This window comes from Polyodon spathula, chromosome 7 (assembly GCF_017654505.1).
Source record: "Polyodon spathula isolate WHYD16114869_AA chromosome 7, ASM1765450v1, whole genome shotgun sequence".
In the NCBI taxonomy this organism is placed as follows: domain Eukaryota; kingdom Metazoa; phylum Chordata; class Actinopteri; order Acipenseriformes; family Polyodontidae; genus Polyodon; species Polyodon spathula.
This window is the reverse complement of record NC_054540.1, coordinates 30038289-30059084: the sequence shown is the minus strand read 5'-3', so window position 1 is coordinate 30059084 and position 20796 is coordinate 30038289. Positions and strand designations below refer to the sequence as shown.

Genomic DNA, 20796 nt, shown 5'->3' with positions numbered 1-20796 from the left:
CTTATCCTTTGTCCAGATATCATTGTGTGCATATAACATATGGCACAGTTCTAAAGTAAAAAAAAAAAAAAAAAAAAAAAAACACGATTTCATGATGTATCATAGCCTATGAGTATTTTGTATAAGAGACATTGGACAGGATTAAAAAAAAACAACAAAAAAAAAAAAAAAACAGTGTTATTGTATCAAACTCGTAGTAAAGTAACAAGACCTTTTAGTAGCTAGTGATTTTTCAAACAAAATGTGTTAATGAAATCAATCCGTTGAAATTGAGTCTGAGGTTGTTAATGAACGCATTTCTCGTTAAAAAGCTTAATTGTCGCAGGTCGCATACATCACTTCCATTCTCAACGACTTGATAAGGGGAACTCGTTAATCAAAATGCATGCTAACGAGATCAAGAAATGAATGGAAGCATAATTCGCTGTTATGGAAACTACTAATGTATAGGAAGATGATTCTCGCACCAGCCAAATGGAAATAAAAAAATTATGGGAATATCTATTTTGTTTATAATTTCTAAACTTCATTTAACATTGTTTTGTCACGCAGAATGTGTACATATATTTAGAACACTTCACATACAGTATGAAATGCTGATTTACGATTATCTAAAAGATTAAATAACTGCATTAAACCCCATTAGTCATTTACCCTCATTCAGGGGGATGTTTTGCCACAGTTTACTATATAAAACTCTTTTAACGTGCAAGTTGCAATTTCTTTTTGGTTAAAAAGAAAAAAATACCGTAAGCCATCTTTGTATGTTAGTTGGAATTAATTTTCTTATGATGACATTTTACTTTTGTATGTATTGTTGCATTTTCTCTTTTTGGGACAGAAATGAGACTGCAACTGTGAGTAGATTAAGGCTCAAGCCATTTATTTGTGGTACAGCAATAATTTATAAAATAAATTAATAAAGTGAGGGAAGGGAACTGGGAGCTGAAAATGAAAATAAATGAATTCAATTGTTATTTGCTTTTCCCTATACACTTTCACCCTCTATCTGTCTATCTCTCTGTCTCTCTTCACGCACACCCTTCCTCTCTCATTTGTCTTGCCAGAGTCTCCCGGTCATTTCCACGTACCCCCTTATGTGCCCTCGCTCCCCCAGCCCCTTACACAAACCCCCACTCCCCATGTATTTCCTGCAACCCCATTCCCCTGCATGCGAGCACACACACACACACACACAAAGGAACCCCTGCATACCCACACCCACAAAGCAACCCCTGCATGCACACACACAAAGCAACCCCTGCACGCACGCACGCACGCACACACACACACACTATCCTAATTGTCTCCCCTCCCCTCAGGATCACTACAGTATTTTAGTATGTAAGATTGTGGGCTATATATACACATGTTTCAAGTGCCGTTGGTGTTTATATTTGTGACACTTCATTATATTTATTAAGCTTTTAAAATTACGATAGAACTCCCCAACCCAATACACAATTTGGTTATAATTAATTGTTTGGTGAATTCCTCTAGTCATGCATTTTCTCTGGCACTCTGCTCTCCTCCACCGTAAGTAAACTCAAAATGATTAGCCACTGAACACTTACAGTATTATAAAATAATTTTATAGGCATACAAACATGTGAAGGTAAAAGTGTACATTGTACATAAACTGTGGGGGGAGTCTGACCACATTACAAATACGTCTAGGCAAAATCCATGGTCAGCACTTGTGTTTATTAGATCTGTGTGGCGTGTCAACACCTAATGCTCTGTGACTGCCTCAGTATTGTTTAGTGATATCCCACGTGTGTAACAAACCCCCCTGGTTAAAAGCACATAACTGTAATGCTCTGTGTTTTAGTAGACAGCTGCAAACTGCCTCCATATGTGTACTTGAGGTTGTATCTCTACAAATGCATATTTATTTCATGTTTTATTTTTTCCTCAAATTGAGGGTAGCAAATTTGAGCTGCTACTTAAATTTGTGGGCATCTTAAATTCAAAGGAATACGGTCATTTAGGGGCTCCCACAAGAGTCTGTTTAGTATGTGCCAGGGAGAAGGTTCCGCGAGCGGAACCCTCCTTTAGCAGAGGTAGTGCTCCTCGGCCAGCTTTTTTTTTTTTTTTTTTTATAAAACAGTGATTTGTTTTTGGCTTTTTATATTAATTATTTTCATGTACACCTAAGAATATGACCTTCTGCCCAAGGATTACCACTGCTGGTATCCTAGTGGCGGCCACCTACTGCTGCACCTGCATGTGTGTAATTTGTAAATAAAACTTGGACGCCTTGAAAGAGACACTGGGGTTGGTGCCTGAACGTCAACCTCTGTGTCTCGTCTCTCAGTGGATACCGACACAGTAACAGAATGCTTCTGTTACGCATCTGTTATACAATAAGAGATACCCCATTCTTCTTTATCAGAAGGTTAACTTTTTGGTTTGTATTAACTGGGACACAACCCCCCACAAACCTGGCTTTCCACAGTTTACTCTGTGGGCCAAATATAATGCTTCTGCTGTCACTTGCAGCAGTGGCTTCATTGCTTAGAAAGCTAAACATTTTGAGTTGTATGGGGAATAGTATGTTTTTTTTAGTAAATTGCGTTTTGTCTCGTAATCACATTATGGTCTGCCTTGGGAATTACTACTAGGAAATTGACGTTGTTGTTCATTAGCTGCTGGCAGTGTCAATTATCTTGCGGTTGTGCTAGCTGTGTTGGGATTTGCTGAAGAGAAAGCTTAATTTTTATGAGGTGTTCTAAAAAATTCTTGCTGCACCATTAGGAATACAGATGCACATAATCTACATACAAGACAAAATACAGTTATAGCAGCAAAAAGAACAAGCGGACATGGGCTGAATCCATAAGAATGGAGAAAAAGCCCCCAGTCCCTTAAAGGTGTAGTGCCTTGTACAGCGTTAAACATATTTGTCATAATATTTTAAAAAAGATCTTGTGTCTGCATCTTGTGAAGTGCTTTGTGATGGTCATCCACTATGAAAGGTGCTATATAAAATAGATTGATTGATTATAATGGTAAAATGTAAAGTCAGTATTTTCTGGAGCGCAAGCATGTGCATCTTGTTCATATTCTGCCATGATTGTAAATAATAGATTAACAGTAGCATGAAACAAATCACCATTCCCATCATCTACATCCACTGTAAACATGCAAGTGTAAGAATGACGTGTGACAAATTAATGTTCTTAGTGATTTTCATTAGAACTGGACAGGGGAGTATGTAATTAATGAAAAAAAAGAGAAACTAAACATATTCTTATATATTCCCGCCTCATTATCCTCTGGAAGGAATATGCATCATTAGCAGGAATAATGTACTGTAGGTCCTTGTGGCAGGGCAGAAACCCTGCCAGTATAAAAAAGTTATATATAGTAAATATGAAAGTGTGTGTTTTATATATGGCAAGGCTGGAAATTAAGATTCCAGCCCTGGTTGGCTTGGGTGTGTTTGTGGTGGTGGTTGGCAGGTTTAGGGTTAATTCCTATCCCTGCCAAATACATGTGCAGAATGTAGCCAGGTGTTGATTGAATTACACCGTGTAACATTTTTTTTTTTCTTTTTGTTCCTGGGTAGTAAGTGTTATTTCCTAATTGCTTATGCCTCAAAAGTATAGAAAATGGCTATTATTCCCCACAAACTTTGCTTTTGTGACCAGGACAGTGATATTTAAAAATATCACTATTTCCAATGGGAAAATGGGCAAATGTGTGTTTTTTCGTTCACATAAAGTCAGAAAAAAACAACATATGAATCCAAATTAACATGTATTTATACTAAAGTAATACACAGATGACTACAAAAGATTTAGAAGTGAGTAGTTGTCCAACCATAATTGCTACACCATAGTGCTACACCAGTGACAGGGGGAGTGTTTGTTGTTGTTGTTGGAAGCAGAGAGACACAAGTACTAAACAGAATAGTTCTACCCCTGAGATTTATTTTTGTTATTGTTTTGTTTTTTGCGGCATAGGTCGTGGCCCACAGCGACCTGTTAAATTGTTAGTTACCCTTGTTAAATAAAAATCGAGTTTGGATCTGAAATTGACTGAAGTCATTATTATTTCTGTTACTAATATATTAATTAATTAATTAATTATGATTTGGACAATAATGATTTTCATCTATCGATTATAGTCTTCTGTATGTATTATAGAACAGCAGGGATGGGGTTAAAAATCCTGCCTGCTAAACACGTATTTGTTAATTGTTTTATTTGTTAATTGTTTTCATCTGCCAATTATTGTAAATTGAAGCCAGCTGACAGAAATAAAAAGGCAGCAGTCCGTGTACTCCAGGCTGCCGAGTAGGACGACACAGGAAGCAGTCCATGTGTGAGGACTGTGTTTGTACAGTGGTTATGGTTGAATACTTTGTTTTTGTTCCTGTGTTTGTTTAAGCCGGTAAACAGCTTACCTGCCCTGGAAAAAGTGTTTAGTTAGTGTTAGGTGTTTTATTTGTTTGTTTACTTTGCATTTTGTAAACAAAATCTGGGTACCCCTTGGGTTTAAATTACCAAACCTACCCGGGTCTCGATTTTATTAATTTGAGACTTTAAAGAACATTAAAAAAATATGGCAATACAGTTGTAAGCGCGGGACTCTGGTCGGCATTATAAAGACAATGTTAAAACAAGCTTTGCATTAAGCCTTTTCTTAACTGTCGGGATATCAGTGTTTTACAGAAAACAATAACACAGCGAGCGGCAGGTACATCTCAATAACAATAATCGTGGCGACTATTCTTGTCAGGAACTAAATCGGGGAATAAAAACAACATAACATCCTGTTGGGTTTGTCAGTGATAACTCTGCGATCCATTAATTATAACTGTGTGGCTTCCAATACAGTTATTGCGCAGATATAGTTTCTTGCCATAAAGATAATTAGCCTTTATTTAAAAGTAAATAAGCAAATAAATACAAAATAAAATAATGTGGAGCACAGTAAGTAAGTGTACTTCCTCCTTTTGAATGAAATATTTCCTTGGGAGAGTTTGAAAATTCAGTTTTCTCCTGCTTGGTAAAGAAATTCCACCCAATGCTTTGCTTGGATACCATTGTTATGTATTCACAATACAGAATTTAGTGATCGGGAACAGCACACACATGTCCCACTAACACTTTTGTGACTGCCGTTAAAACCCAGCTGGCTCAGTTTACAGTAGCTATTGCGACAGTCCATAACGTAATAGCGGTGCTGTACTACTGCATTACTTAACTGAACATAACAGCCATGTTAACAACAACAGCAGAATATGGTCAATATATGTCGCAAAGAATCTTGCAGAATAAAGCACATTTAACATTAACTGTTTTTACAGTGATATTATTTGTCCACTAACTGTAGGTCCCCAATAGTCCACAAATACCTGTACATTGTCGTGTCGTGAAATCAGGGTTGCCAACCAGATTTATAGTGGCCTTTTTGTAACTGACCTGTTTGTTGTTGGGTTTTTTTTTATTGACATGTAGTAAGATTTTTTTTTATTATATATCATTCTAAAATATAACAATATATATATATAATATATTATATATATATATATATATATATATATATATATATATATATATATATATAATGCATTATAAAATAGGCTAGTTTTGTGCACTTACATTTCTTTAGATCTTATTTACTTATGGTCATACATGGACATATTTGCAGACATAATCATTTGCTTCATTGGTCTGAATCTGGTGCTGTTTTTAACAGCAGTCTTGATAGTCAGAATTCCATCCAGAATGTCATCCAAAAACATGTTCTAATTCTACTATGTGGCAAAGCCTGGCAAGTGTAGAAAAACCTGGCTCTGCTAGGTGTAGACAAGAGCTCAGTTTTGTGCAAGTTTTCATCAGCTGCTAGATCCCATCGAAGATCTGTCAAGTCAGTCACTTATTACTGTATAAATTCCGTCAAGGATATCCAGCATGTTTCCAATAACAAAAAAAGCACTGCAAGCTGCAAGTAATAATTTCAGCACAGTTTTGTTAATTGGCATTCTTCTTTTGATACTTTTCACTGCTGTCACATAAGCGAGAAGATTGGGAAAGCCACAAAGCAATAATAAAAGTATGCCATGTGTATTTAAATCCAACATCATTTTTTTTATTTTTTTATTTTTATACTGACTGGTCTTAAATGTGTGGACTGTTGGCAACCTTAAATCAAATGCAGTTTAACGTGGCTTCTCTCAATCGCCATTACAGCAAAGGCAGTGAGCTTTCCTTGCTTTACTGTTGATCGTAGGTGCTTTTTGACTCTCTGTTAAAGAATATGCTCTTTCTCTAGGGTTGGGAATCAGGTTTTTGGGGATTCTGGGCTTTAAGCACCGATTTGTAAAAATCTTTATAATGCCCCCCTTTGGGCCCCAGGCAGCTGCCTACTTTTATGCATTAATCCGTCCCTGGATATGACTTGTGAATTGGAATGTGAGGGTTGCAAATTGGAACATACATGGAAGGAATCTAAACTGCATGCGCATTACTTTGCATGGAAAAGCCATCAGGTTAAAATATAGGACGGCTCTGGCATTGGCTAGGTCGTCATATTATTCTAATCCTAGATTTATTTTTGCTTCCCTAGATAAATTAATAAATCCTCCCCCTAATACTCACCCTTAACAGTGTCTCCTCTTTTAGCTGCAATGACTTAAATAATTTTCAATTTAATAAAATTCTAGACATCAGAAGTCAGATTCTACAGACTCCTATTACAGAAGATTCCTCTATAATTGTACCAATTAGACCTATTAAGGCAGTTATGGAGGCTTTTTTTTTTTTTTTTTGATTACCTTAAAAGAACTGACAGAGCTAGCCCTGCATATGAAACCCACTAGATTACTACTTAACTATTAAAATATGTTTTTTGTGTTATTAATACTCACATTTTAATTGTAAAATTTTGGCATAGTTCCCTTAGCACTTAAGGTAGCTATTGCTCAAGAAAACTGCCTTGGACCCCGAAGTCCTTTAATAATTATAGGCCAATCTCCAATCTGCCATGTTTAGCTAAGGGTCTAGAGAAAGTTGTTGCCAATCAATTACACACATTTCTATCTCTTAATGTCGTATATGAAAAATGTCGGTCTGGATTTCATGCTGCACATAGCACCGAGACAGCCCTTGTTAGAGTAGTAAATGATCTGTTTATAAGTTCTGACTCTGGCTTTCCCACAATTTTATTTCTCCTAGATCTAAGTGCTGCTTTTGATACTGTGGACCACCATGTTATTGAATCATGTTGAAAACTCAATGGGATTGTGATAGGTTTTAGTTCTTCTCGTTGGGGAAGTGAAATCAGCATTGTCTGCAGTGTTCCACAGGGCTCTATTTTAGGCCCTTTGTTATTTTCGTTATAATGTTGCCAATTCGTGAGATAAAAATGATACGACTTTAAAAATAATAATAATATGTTAACAGCTTATTGTTTAATGTAAAGCATTGAAGCTGTTCTATATATTTTGTAATACCCGTGGCAGGGGGATAATATAATATCTATTATTATTATTATTATTATTATTATATTATTATTTAATAGTAGTAATAATATAATGTGTACAAGAATTATGAAACCCATAAATACAAACACAGGCTACCTGCTGGCTATCGGTCATAGAGAGTCAGTTTGGATGTCTGTGAAAAGCAGCAGTGCAGTATCCAGGACTTCTCTATCGAGGCAGACCATTTTTAAATTGGCAAATCGGGAATTTTCTGCTCTATGCGAGGAATTTCAAAACAACAAACTCATTCTTCACATGTCGGCATTACTGTGCAGTTAAAGCAGCTGCAACAGAAATTGGGTGCTGTTATGTCAGGATCCGAATCTCTCACTATCTGGATCAGATTCCCAGGAATTCAAATTCTTTCATTAGGACCTATTTGGCGCTGGCTGGCAAATTTATACGGCACTGGAAAGTTTTTACCAATAGAGTGTTGCTCTTTAAAGTCTGATAAAGAACTGTCACTACCAGTGCTCTGTGAGGTTTGCCATCTTTGTTCACAAACTTGCCAGTCGAGTGCTCCAACCAGTGACGTCACGGGAAAACTCTGTCAATATGGTGAAACATATTAAAATCTAAGTGCTGGTTGTCATAGTTTTCAAAGTCTTTTAGTTGTGTTATATGACAAATACAATGGTGTTCGAGTGGGAATCTTTAGCACTTGATCATTTAACGCAAAAGTCCTGCCGTTTCCCTTCCCCTTCAAGTCAAGATTGTTTTACAGTCAAAACTGCATTTTGTTTTTGTCCTTTTTAAATTCAAATTTTATAAAAACAAAACAATAAAAAAATTAAAATAATTGTTGTAGACTCCTCTTTTAATTGTTCTATTTCTACAAACTAGCTTTTTTTACAATTAAAACCACATTTTTAAAATTTCTGTTTTATCAAATTGGATTTTTTTATGTGATGGTTTAATAATTGTTCTTTGTGTATGTGTGTGTGTGTGTGTGAAGTGCTTTGGCATCCTTGTGATGAAAAGCGTTCTAGATATGTGAATAATTGTTGTTGTGCAGCAAAATTGTAATGCGTATTCTTTAAACATTAGATGTAAATACAATGCGTAATTAATATTTTTTCAGTGTGTAAAACTCCTGGTACGCAGCTTGTTTGGAGTTCTGGTTGTAACTAATTACAAAGAAAAGCAAGTTAACTCACAAAAAGCTATACTGGAGCATTTGTAATCCTAGCACAGGTGAAACAACTTCTTGACATAGTTTCATATACTTCTCTGACCTGTTTCACACAGCAGACTGACAGTTGGCAGGCATGGCTCACTTGGGACCATACAATATTTGCACTGAAATATCTGAAAACATACTAATGCCGTTGTAGGAGAGAAAAGTTGGCATACATTAAACATAAACTCATTGTAACTAACACATTTTAATGTACATGTATCACTCACACATTTCCATTTAAAAAGCAATGTATCCACATAGTATTGATGCTAAAAACCATAAGAACTTTTCAATATTTCTTTAAATTCAACAGTTCACATTGATTTCAATCAAATTGTTCATGATTTGTTTAATAAAGGAAAAAAAATCAAACCTTACTGTACTGGTTCCCAGCTTATTTAAAAAGAAAAAAAACATAAATGGCTGCCTTTTTTATTCACATTGCAAAACTGAAAACACCATCATTGTTTTCCATGAGCCTGTTTGATATTTTGGTATACTAAATGGTCCAATGTTGGGCAGAGTTCTGTCATTATGCAGTGTGCCAATACTTTGCAAGTCATGCAGTATTGGCAGGCTAGAAAGAGGTATGTTTTTGCCAACATGCACTACCTGACTAGATTTGACATCACCCTGGTGTGGGGTGAATGCCATAGCTTACTTGTGAGTTGTTAGGTTTAAGTCCACCCAACAATTTACCCTAATAATGGTGGCTACCTTCAAGACAATAATATACCTATCCACCGTGTCTGAATAGTGAACAAATGGTTTGAGAAACATGACTTCAGACATCTTTCTTGACCATCACTGTCCCTGGTTCCTATCCAATTGACTAGGATTAATTTGAATGATGCATTCATCATCATCATCATCATGGTTCTCTGCCAACCTCTTTACACTGATAGAGTGAAATATTAATGACTGAATGGATTAGCATCCCTCAAGACACCTTGTAGAGTCTATGCCATGTAAGTCTGTGATCAGGGCAAATGTTGGCCCAACACGATATTAAGTCAAGGGCCTAAAAAGGGGCCCGAGAGTGTATGTAAAATGAAAAGATTTTACGGTAAAGTAGACCCTCATGTGCAATGCAGTTGTTTCCAGGGATCCATCAGATATCTGAGGGAATCTTTATACTACATTGTAGTTGTTTTATTAACACCAAAGCACTATAAATTAACATGTACTTCAGTGTTTTTAAAACACTAAAGTATGGTACTGCCCATATACTATACAAAGACAATCTGTCAAAGGTAGTGCAACACAAGCACTATTTGTCAATTTACAGAACAGCATGCCAACAACTGTTCTTCCCATGCTTTCTAAATCTATGCCAAGCAATCTGAAAATGTTTTTGATCTATATATATATATATATATATATATATATATATATATATATATATATATATATATATATATATATATATATATATATATATATATATATAATATTTAACTATATTTTAACTTAAGGGAAGCTACCAGAACAAAGATGGAGGAATGCATAAATAATGTTTGAAATTCTAGATCTTTATCCAGTCCTGGGTTTCAGAACCACCTTAAATGAATAGTATTATTAAAATGATTAGGAGCCAGGAGTTTGATGTTAAATAGAAATTCCTCCCTTTCGGCTGCATAAACCGCTCCAGTTAGTAAATCTACGGACTTGGGTCTGATGATGAAGTGTGATCGGTTCAGAGCAGGGACCTACTCGTTCAAGCTCCTGGCACCTGGTCATTTTAATTCTATACTGTAACCAGAAAAGTTCTGAAACCAAGGACTGGGTGCAAGGCTAGTGCAAGTTTCAAGACCTGTATTATGTATGGTTTACTGTTTATTTGGGAATTTCAAGTTTCAGAACTCCAGGTCTGTGTAGATTTGTGCATGTGCGTGGATTATGAATTAGTTTTTCTCACCTTTTCTCTAGAGATAGTGCCATGCGCCCCCCCGGCGACCAGCTCTTGCCCACATAGAGGTTGTGTTGTGCTCCGAGTCCCCCACACGCTCCACAGACGATGCTGGGAATGTGTCGTGGGCGCCGGAAGTTCCTTGTTGCCTCTCTTGCCCTTCTCTCCATTCCTGCTCTCACCTGGCTGTACCTCTCTGTTGGGAACTTCCAAGGTAAGACCCTGCAGCACTTCAGATCGTTTTCATGATTTAAGCCAATTGGTTGAAATTTCAGAAAATTATGCATGTACAAAGTACATTTCGTATGTACAAAAAGTAAAAAAAAAATAAAACATACATACAATCATAGATGACTGCTACAACAACAATGGATCCCCAAACTGGGGAAGACAGGCTTACAAAGAGGCACTTTTGTGTTTCTTAAAATACATAAATTAATAAATCCATAAATTCATACGTCTTGAAGGGAACTACAGTGTACTCTGTCTACTGTTAAGAAAAGACTCAGTCAAAAGTTAGTATTTTTTTTACCTCTTGTAATACTTTCTGATAATTAAATAGCTTATTTTTTGGCGTTAATAATCATGTTTTCTGGTAACTCGACATGTAACTCGGTAAACTGTCAGTAGGGGGTGCTCCTTTTTGTTTTCAGTGATTTTTGTGTCGTTTTGTAGATGTATATGGAAATATACAAAAGGGGCCATTGCAATATTTTAAATCTGACGATATATCTAATCTCTTTAGTAACATGTTATGTTGAATACTCTGTACGATTTAGTTACAAAGTTTTACGAAATTTGCTTCCATTTAACAGCATCTTCGCTCTGTCGCCATGCTGGATTTTTGGTTTCAGTCAAGAAGCCAGGTGACATAAGGAAGTGAGGAACCCAAATTGATTTATTTTTAACCCTTTGCAGTCCATTTATTCAGCATTTGTCAGGCGCGTCGAGTCCAGTTTATTTTCAAGCGCACTGTTTATTTTACACACGCCGTTAAAATGTTCATAGTAAAACAGGTTTAAAAGGCACTGCATATCAACAGGACACTCAGTACTGCATCTCCAGCCCCGCCCCACCCCTTGTTTGTTGTATTTATCTTCATAGTAGTGCAACCTGATAAATCATCTCCTGATCACTCAAAACTAATAGGGACCTGTTAACGTCTTTTTGATGACTGGAAAGGGTTAATGTAATAGAGGGAGACTGACATAAAGTGAAACTTGAATGTGATTTATATAACTTTAAGTTGCAGAAATTGGGTCATATGACTAAATCCAATATGCTATCCTTAAAATCCTTTGTGGGAAATATGTGCTTGAGAAAGTTGAATCCGTGTATCATGTTGCATTGAGATTTCTAACCAGCTCTGGATACTCTGTACAGCATTGTGACTGGCTGGCCTGACTTCCTTGTCCTCGCGAAGATTGAAACATTGGTATGCAACTGTTTAGTCCTGCACTTTCTCAATAAATTTAATTATGTTAGGACTTATAATCTCGGATCTTAGGCCTCATGTTCCATAACCTTTATGCTTCCTAAAATTCAACACAGAATTTGGAAAAAGAGTAATCAGTTTTTTTCACGTTGTGGTCTTACAAATAATGACATGAAATGTATGCCAATATTCTAGAACTATTTACTCCACATTGCCTTGAAGATGTTTAATTTTAATTGGATCTCATGGTTAAATAAAGGTTAAAAAATAAAAATAAGAAGAATATGTGTGAGCATGAAAAGTAGAATTTTTTTCTCAAGTAAATTGTAGAGGGTGTATATTATCAAAGTCCTGTTCTGTAATTGAAGTAGGCGCAAAATGTTTGGGGTGGGGGTTGATTTTTGAAGATCAAGCTGCAAAGCATGGAGGCTCCTTTATCTCTTGGGTGGTGCTCCATTAGCCGCTTACAAACCACGCAAGTAAGCCCAGATGCTGTTGCAGCACAACTGGTCGGGGCAATTCCAAAGTGTAGACGGACAAAAACATCAGTCGGCAAGTTCATAAAGAACTATACTGCGGCCTATCAGAGAGCCAGCCATCCTCCCTCTTGTCGGCGCCATTCTCCTTGGACAAGGTAGACCCAAAGAGCTAACAGACGATTTCGCTCCTTAGCACCTGTTCAAAACTGATGGAGAGGATTCTCCTGGAAAGATTGAACCTAATCCTTGAGGAAGTGATCCCCAGGTAGCAGACAGGGTTCTGAGCCGGTCGAAACTGTTGCGACCAGGTACTGGCTTTGACCAACCGCATTGAGGCCAGATACCAGAAGAAATTAAAAACAGCGGGAATGTTCATCAACCTTTCGTCTTCCTACAGTAGTGTGGTTGAAGGGTCTCCTGCTGAAGCTGATAAATTTAATCCGATGCTGCCCCACAATCTGCCTGATTATTGCAATACTGAGCAACCCATCTTTTAGCATGCACCTTGGTGACCTAAAGAAGGGTCAGTCCTGGCTCCAGCCTTATTTAGCATCTACACCAGCGACATTCTATCAACATTGTCGCGCAAATTAGTTTATGCAGACAACTTTTCTCTGACAACCCAAGCCTCCACTTTCGAGGAAGTGGAGAGAACCCTGGAGGCAGACCTGACAGTACTCGAAGTACTGCAAAGCATGGCACTTGAAGCTCAACGTAGGGAAGACATCGGTGTCCTGAACAGCTCATGAACATCCCGCCATCGAACATCCGATGGGATGCTGCAACACTTAGGGAGTATAAGGAGATCTTGGGAAAATCCAGATCTCCCTTTGCGTACCGTCTGAAGTTGTGTCTCGACTCTTCTGTTAGCTGGAAAGGAGCCCGCTACCCAATGGCGTGAGATGTGGGGAAAACAGTGTTGTCCCACACAAGGACCTTATCGAAGGAACAGCCTGGTTTCTCCTTGCCACAACGACAGTGGTCCGCTCTCAGCCACGTCTGAACAGGGCATGGGAGGTGTGGATATTTTTCCATAAATGGAAGATCAAAGACTCGCCAAGCTGTGAATGCCGTGAGGTTCAAACCACCGGGCACACCACTGATGATTGCCCAATGCACAAGTATTCTAGCTGAACAAGTGGACTCCATGCAGCTACCCTGCATGCTGTAGAATGGCTTATAAAACTGTAGCCTGTGCCTTTTCAAACGCCATATGAAATAAGTAGATATATAATTGCAGGTATATAACTAGCGAAGATGATCAGTCTAACAAAGAAGTTACATCACAGCAGGTGTATTATTTAGTAATATATTTAACAATAACCCACTGGAAAATTAAATGTAATGTAATGGAACACTTTACAGCATAGCTATGATACTGTGTCCTTTTAATGGTCCTTTTAATATACGCCTTGAGGATGGAGATTATATATAGATGCTAATGAACCCTGATGAGAGATGTTCATGTTAATCATTATCTGGAAGGTTGAGAGGTATAATTATCCATGAACCGCATTCACTCAGCAGTGTTGAGGAATATTGTTTACTTGTCTGTGCTTCAGACAAATTTTAAAAGCTTGTTATTCGGAAAGGTGGGCTGTCTGCTTGACTTTCATTGTGTTCACCAAAGCTGTGGAAAGCAACATTGTGTCTACAATGTGTTCTATCCATTGGGGGGTGGGGTGGGGTGCGTTGTGAACAAATGTGAGAAGCACAGCGTCCTATTTGTTAGTGTTAGAGTCTAATTAGCAAAACAAAAAACAAATTTATTTTTATTTACTGTATTTACAGTAGAATCGTAAATCTCGAAAAACTACTCACTTCTAAATCTTTTGTAGTCATTTTTGTATTACTTTAGTATAAATACATGTTAATTTGGATTCATATGTTGTTTTTTTCTGACTTTATGTGAACGAAAAGACACACATTTGCCCGTTTTCCCATTGGAAATAGTGATAATTTGAAATATCACTGTCCTGGTCACAAAAGCAAAGTTTGTGGGGAATAATAGCCATTTTCTGTACTTTTGAGGCATAAGCAATTAGGAAATAACACTTACTATCCAGGAACAAAAATTGTGTTACATAGTGTAATAATTGATCTTGAAATCGAGTCAGCAGCTCTAGTGGAAACTGTCTAGGCAATTTTACTAGTAGCAACTATATTGTTTGCGACCAAATCCTGCGAAGATTGCCCCATATAACACCCCTGACAATGCCCTGACAACTCAATCAATCCTATCTAGTCAGCGCGCTGGTATATGTCACATGACTGTGTCTGCTCCAGTGAAACTAATGGTAAAATGGACATTACGACAGCCAAAGTATATACTTTTATATTGAAGGCTCTGATTTTTTTTTAAACAAAGTTACAGACTGGAATTACAAGCTACAGTACTCTGCTCACCAAGATTCACATTTTGGTATCTTGTTGTTACCTTTATTAAACTGTTAATGTTATTCCCCCCCCAAAAATTGAATATGATAGTTACTATCACTGACTCGGATTTACCACATAACATGTTAAAATCGCTTTTTTCATTTCTTTAATGTGATTGATGAAATTTACCTGTAATTTTTATTTTAAATGTATGGTGCTTGCGTGTAACTTATTTTACAGAGTGCAGCAACAGTCTCAGGTCCAAACCGTCAGCCGAGTGTAGATATACTATTTACATCCTCGCTATATGACCTTCATTATATGATTTAATACTGATTATAAATAAATAAATAAATAAATAAATAAATCAAACTGCTGCTGATGTACAGCTCTATGCAACTGGCACAGAAAAGACACGTTGATGTTTGTTTTTTTTTTAATAAAGAACCAAGATTTAAAGTAACATTTGCATTTGAAACAAAACAGAAACTTTGTGATTGCGCTTTTTTTTTTTTTGGGGGGGGGGGGGTTGTACTGTGATCTTCAACAAATAGGATATACTGGATGCAGCAAGCCACAAATAGATACTGTACTTGTAGTTCTACTTTTATTCACAATCTCATTGCTATTATTATTGTTAGTGGTAGTAGTGACAAATACTGTAATAATAAAGACAATCAAATAATAAAACAGCACTAATATTAATAATTTTAGCTAATGCTTTTATCCAAGGTGACTTCCTTAACTTACTTCAGCAGCTTATGTTGTTTGTTTTGGATTGTCCTTTTACTATAGCGAACAAAAGGCTTTGGACCCAAACAGAGTTGTTCTAGTGAGGGTGTGCTGTACTTGCTATTTGACTTATATGCTTAATATACAACACTTGCACATTTTAGTATATAATGCATGCACATTTCTTATTTCATTTTTGTTATTTTTCACCTCCCATAGTGTTCAATGTTTAAGAGGGTATAAAGAAGTTTGGATCAGAATCCAATATCATCCCTTACAAAAAAAGTAAAACACTGCAAGTGTACTATGCCAAAATTGTCTGGTTTTAGTATACTACTGGTACCATTATATTATCCTATTTTGGCACAAGTATACTTGCAGTATACAACTTTTTGTAATATTGGACATTTCTTAGATTGTATCTTACTTCTCTTTTGCATACCTGCCTTGTCTCCAGATTCTGACAAATACTTTTAGAAAACCAGGAGCAACTTCTGCTCTGGATCAAAAAGCTATAATGCTCTGCGGCTGCCCGCCTATGTGGATAACTATCAAAAAACTAGTAGAAACTAACAAACACAAGTCTGGGAAAAACAAATGGAAGTCTGGAAAAAGTATGGAATTTATGATATTGAAAAAGTGTATGAACCCTGAGATACTGTACCTATATTGAGTAAAGTGTACTTTGTACAAATCAAAGTCCATAGGTCAATTATGGGCAACTTGACTTTTTTTTTTTTTTTTTTTTTTGGACAACCAAATGTCTTCAGTGGACTGGCCAAAGGGCAAGTACCGTTAACAACATTTTGCGAGCCCTGGTACTAATTTAACTGACAAAGGGATAAACTTCTGCCATCTCTAAGATCAATCGAATGGCCTTCCAGTCCCTCAGTTCAAACTACTGGGTAATACTGCTTCCTATTCCCTCAGTCTTAACCACAAAACAATACTGTCTAACAATTATCTTTAGTTTCAACCAGTCTCTCAGCTTTAATAACAAGACCACACTGCCTCCCAGTCCCTCTGTTCTAACTACACTGCTTCCTTGGTCTCAGTTCTAACTGCTGGACCACACTGTGATACAGACACTCTGCTCTAACCACTAGACACAACTGGAGTGAGGGGAGTGGGAGAAAGATTGACTAATATTTTCCCACTGGGCTTCTGTGCATCGACAGAATAAATGAAAAGAACAGTGCTTATAAAATAAAAAAGCCATTGTTCACCACCTAATGTGTGACCAGTCTGCATAGCTGAGTGCTGCCTTCCTGGAAACCCCTGTATCAAGATTCAGAAGCAGGTGCACGCAGCAGTTTTTACAAACGATAGCCATGGGGTGGAGCTAGCCGTCCTGTCGTTTTATGGTTTTAGATGGAGCAGCAGGCTCAAGTGTTATGAGTTTGGTGGTCTCGTCTAGTCGCCAGTGGACAGGACTTCAAATCATTAAATCACAACGCCTGCAGTAACCTCGCCTTTTTAATAAACACTAGTCATAACATCAACATAAAAACAACAACATATATCTTTATTATGTATCTTTATATATCTTTATTAATTGCTCAACTGTTATACAGTTAATATAAATAAATAAATAAATGCTCTTTCTGAAGCCAAATGCTGAGTGTACTGATTTTCATTTAAACTATAAATACATTTTTACATTTTATTTATTTACATTACTGCATAAACTCCACCTCATTAAAATACAGCATGTTTTTGCCAGGAGCACAACAAAGGAGATCTACTGTTCATTTGGGAAATGCTCATACTTTTTTTCATTTCATTATGTCAATTTTGAGAGAACATCTACTACAGTATGCAGAGACTATGTAGTTTTACCCCTTATGATGTATGGTACATTTGCATTGTAATTTTGCAGTTTACTTTGCTTTTTTGTACTCTGAAGTTACTGTGTGTTACATAGTAGGTTAATAATATTAATCTCTGATTTTCATTGCTTGCCTCTCCTTTACTTCACTTTGCATTTCCACTACAGTATATACTGTATTCCTTCAAATTTAAGACATCCTCGAATCTAAGACACAGCCAAAATTTGAAGAAAAAAATAAAACCTCAAATTAAAGATTAATTTACACAGATACAACCTCAATTATGCATATGAGACATTTGTACAAAGCAATACTCATTTGTTTGCAATTAAATGCTACAAACATGTCTATTAGGCATATTGTATATTAGTAAATTAACATGCCTGTAACAACAATGAATCTCTCCTAGTCCTCATCTTCGGAGGAAGAGAGTCCTCTTTATTATCTCCCAGACAATGACTCCTGCTTCTTTGAAAATGGCTGCCTGTATATCTTGGATAATTTTTAATTAGTGCTGGGACAAATATCTGAATATTAAACAAATATTTTTTGACATGTCTTTGGGTACAAAAATCAGATGTTCGTATTCACTAGAAATTACAAAAATAAAATGAATAAAATAAAAAATGAAAAAAGAGCTCTGTGTGATATGTGAGTGTGTGTGTGATTATATATATATATATATATATATATATATATATATATATATATATATATATATATATATATATATAAATTTCACACACACACACACACACAAGACCTGGAATGAAATGGAAACCCCAAACCCACTTGCAGCCAGTTGACTTTGAATATCTTTGGCAGTCAATCTCAGATTGTTATTAACCTTCCTCACAATTCTTCTACTTCTTGGTGAAAGAACTGAGGGAGTGTTGTGACAGTACCACAAGCTTGTACTTCTTGATAATAGAAACAGTAGTTGAAATTGGTATACTCGAATGCTCGGAAATCTTGTTGTATCCTTCTCCAGCTTTATGACAATAAATAATTATCTGCTTAAACTCTTCAGATAGCTCTTTACTTTTTCCCATATTGACTTACTGGTAATGACAGCAGTCATCCTTGCCTAACCCTTTTATACTATCTAAGAGTGTTAATCTACAATCCAACATTTTCTAGACTTTTCTAGAATTAGGTTCTGCATTGTCATATTGAAATTGCTAGCACCTTGTAGACAATGCTATCATAGCATCAAAGGGTATGAATACTTTTGAATTACCATTTTTTTTGCATACAAATTGCTGAAATAAATAACTGTTGACATCTATTTCTTGCAACTTTTTTTTCCTCGTACACAAAAGTAGAACTTTTAGAACTGTCTCTTCCTGCGTTCTGAGCAATAAATGGCTTGAATTACTTTTTGAAAATGAACAAATATTTAAATTGAGCGAAATATCTGAACATGGAAATCCTGTGTTTGTTCCAGCAGCAGCAATTGCAAGACCTGCATTTGTGAGAAGGAAAAAATTGGTTTAAAAAGTATTGTTTGACTTTCGGTGTAATGGATTTTCACACACTTAAGCAAATTTCCCATTCCAAGGACTCTTTGAGTGTGATAGATGACTGCATACTTTTTAAATCTACAGCAGTGCTATTCGCTATGCTTGTCATCAGTTCCCACATCATGGGAAAGATTGTTCAAAGTAATATCATTCCTGTGAGGTGCTGCATGTTTTCATAATTAACACACTTTCGTTAACCAGTCCTGGCCTTGGGTATGCCCTTTCAAATTATAGAAAGCTGAAACTATTTTAATTATTTAGAACACAGTTGTCTTCCATTGTTACATTATTTTGTCATGTAGCATGATGAAATGCCATTGTGACATCAGTGTTAACACTGGCCGAAGAATATTCGAATACTTCTTATTTTGAAGGCTGATAACTCTCAACCTGAGGTGAGAGATAATGACAAGGAAATCAGAAAGGAGCACATATGTAGCAGCCTTCACAGTGAATGCAGGATGACATCTTCCCTCAAACTGCAGACTCTGCACAGCTTGCCTAAGGGTATACAGTACTTGAACATTACGTTTTTATCTCCCTCCCTGCTGCAGCACTATAGAGAAAGCTTGATATCTTAGGACCAGTGGGGATTGATAAACGAGTGGGGGAATGAATGGAGGGTTTTAATGCAAAGGAAGAGGAAATGGGAGTATTTGGCCGAGCCCCTGCTGCCATGGCTGAAGCTCATTAAATACTTTTGATGCAAGTTTAAACTGGAGGAGAGGATAGGGGAGACCCCCCCCCGGACTTTTGTTTTGAATTCTGCATCTCAATCGATATCCAGTTTTTAAAGAGTTATCAGTCTTGCAGAGCCGAGGGGCAAGGTGAGCAGGAAAACACTGCCTTGCTTATTTAAAAAAAAAAAAAAAAAAAAAAATATATATATATATATTTTTTATATACCAGGATAAGTCTAATGAGGTGCAACATGTGGTTTACAAGGTAATCCAAGGGGCCTGTATTCTACATGTAATTGTAAGCAAAAACACACACACACTCTTTTTATTGTGATTGATTTGTTTCTTAAATAGTATATTTAATCAGTAGTGTCCAATTATTGTTCCGATTTCTTTCTTTCCAATTTAGAATGTCCAATTGTGTTCCCTCACCGCAACATCTCCCCACAACAGTTTAGGAGAATAGTAAGCCAGTGGATGTCCTCCGATCCCACTGCAAAGCCAGTTGCTTTTTTGTACCTAGGAACTCAACAGTGGCAAGCTACCAGCCACTGGAAGACAAAGGACAGATGCAGGTGTTGTCTCTAGTTCGCTGGGTGCCTGGTCGGTATGGGTAGCAGTAGCATGATTAGGTCCTTGACGATTTTACCTACCTGCAGGAGCGACAGATAGATAATTAAGCACCCCCTTGTTGGATCCTCAGCTAAGAACATGACATAGCCAGGAAGCAATCCTGACTATATGACGTACTCTGCACACCATACAGTTGTGTCTTTGCCATGTGATCCATTCAGGGGACCCAAATTTGTATTTTGTTTTGTACCACATGGTGACGAAAGTGAGATTATAATAGGTTTCCTGCTGTAGATGTTAGGAAGTGTCCTCCAGTTACCCATGTTAGTTGTACTACACTAGGTAATTTTATAAATGCAGACAGACAGAAGAAAAAGATGGTGACAGCCATGGGTTGCCGTGCAGGGGACAAGGCTACCAGGCACACCACTTTCTCAAGCAACTGAGTTCCTTGGTGGTCTGTAGGCAGCCGCAAATGATTGTAATCCATGTGTTCATATTCATTTTTTTATTTTAAACTAATTCTGTGTTGAAACTACATTGGCAAAGTGTAAACTACTTTGCTATTCCATGTGTGGCCTC

General features: G+C 36.8%; 1 protein-coding gene across 2 annotated transcripts in view; it reads left to right on the top strand.

Moving 5' to 3' along the window:
• The window catches only part of LOC121318500 (LARGE xylosyl- and glucuronyltransferase 1), an 82329-nt gene that overhangs the window by 16053 nt on the left and 45480 nt on the right, over positions 1-20796 (top strand). For both annotated transcript variants that reach the window (XM_041255233.1, XM_041255232.1), the window contains exon 2: positions 10605-10798. In XM_041255233.1, coding sequence (XP_041111167.1) covers positions 10693-10798 — 106 coding nt within the window. In that variant the 5' untranslated portion in view covers positions 10605-10692. The remainder of the gene's footprint in view (positions 1-10604; positions 10799-20796) is intronic.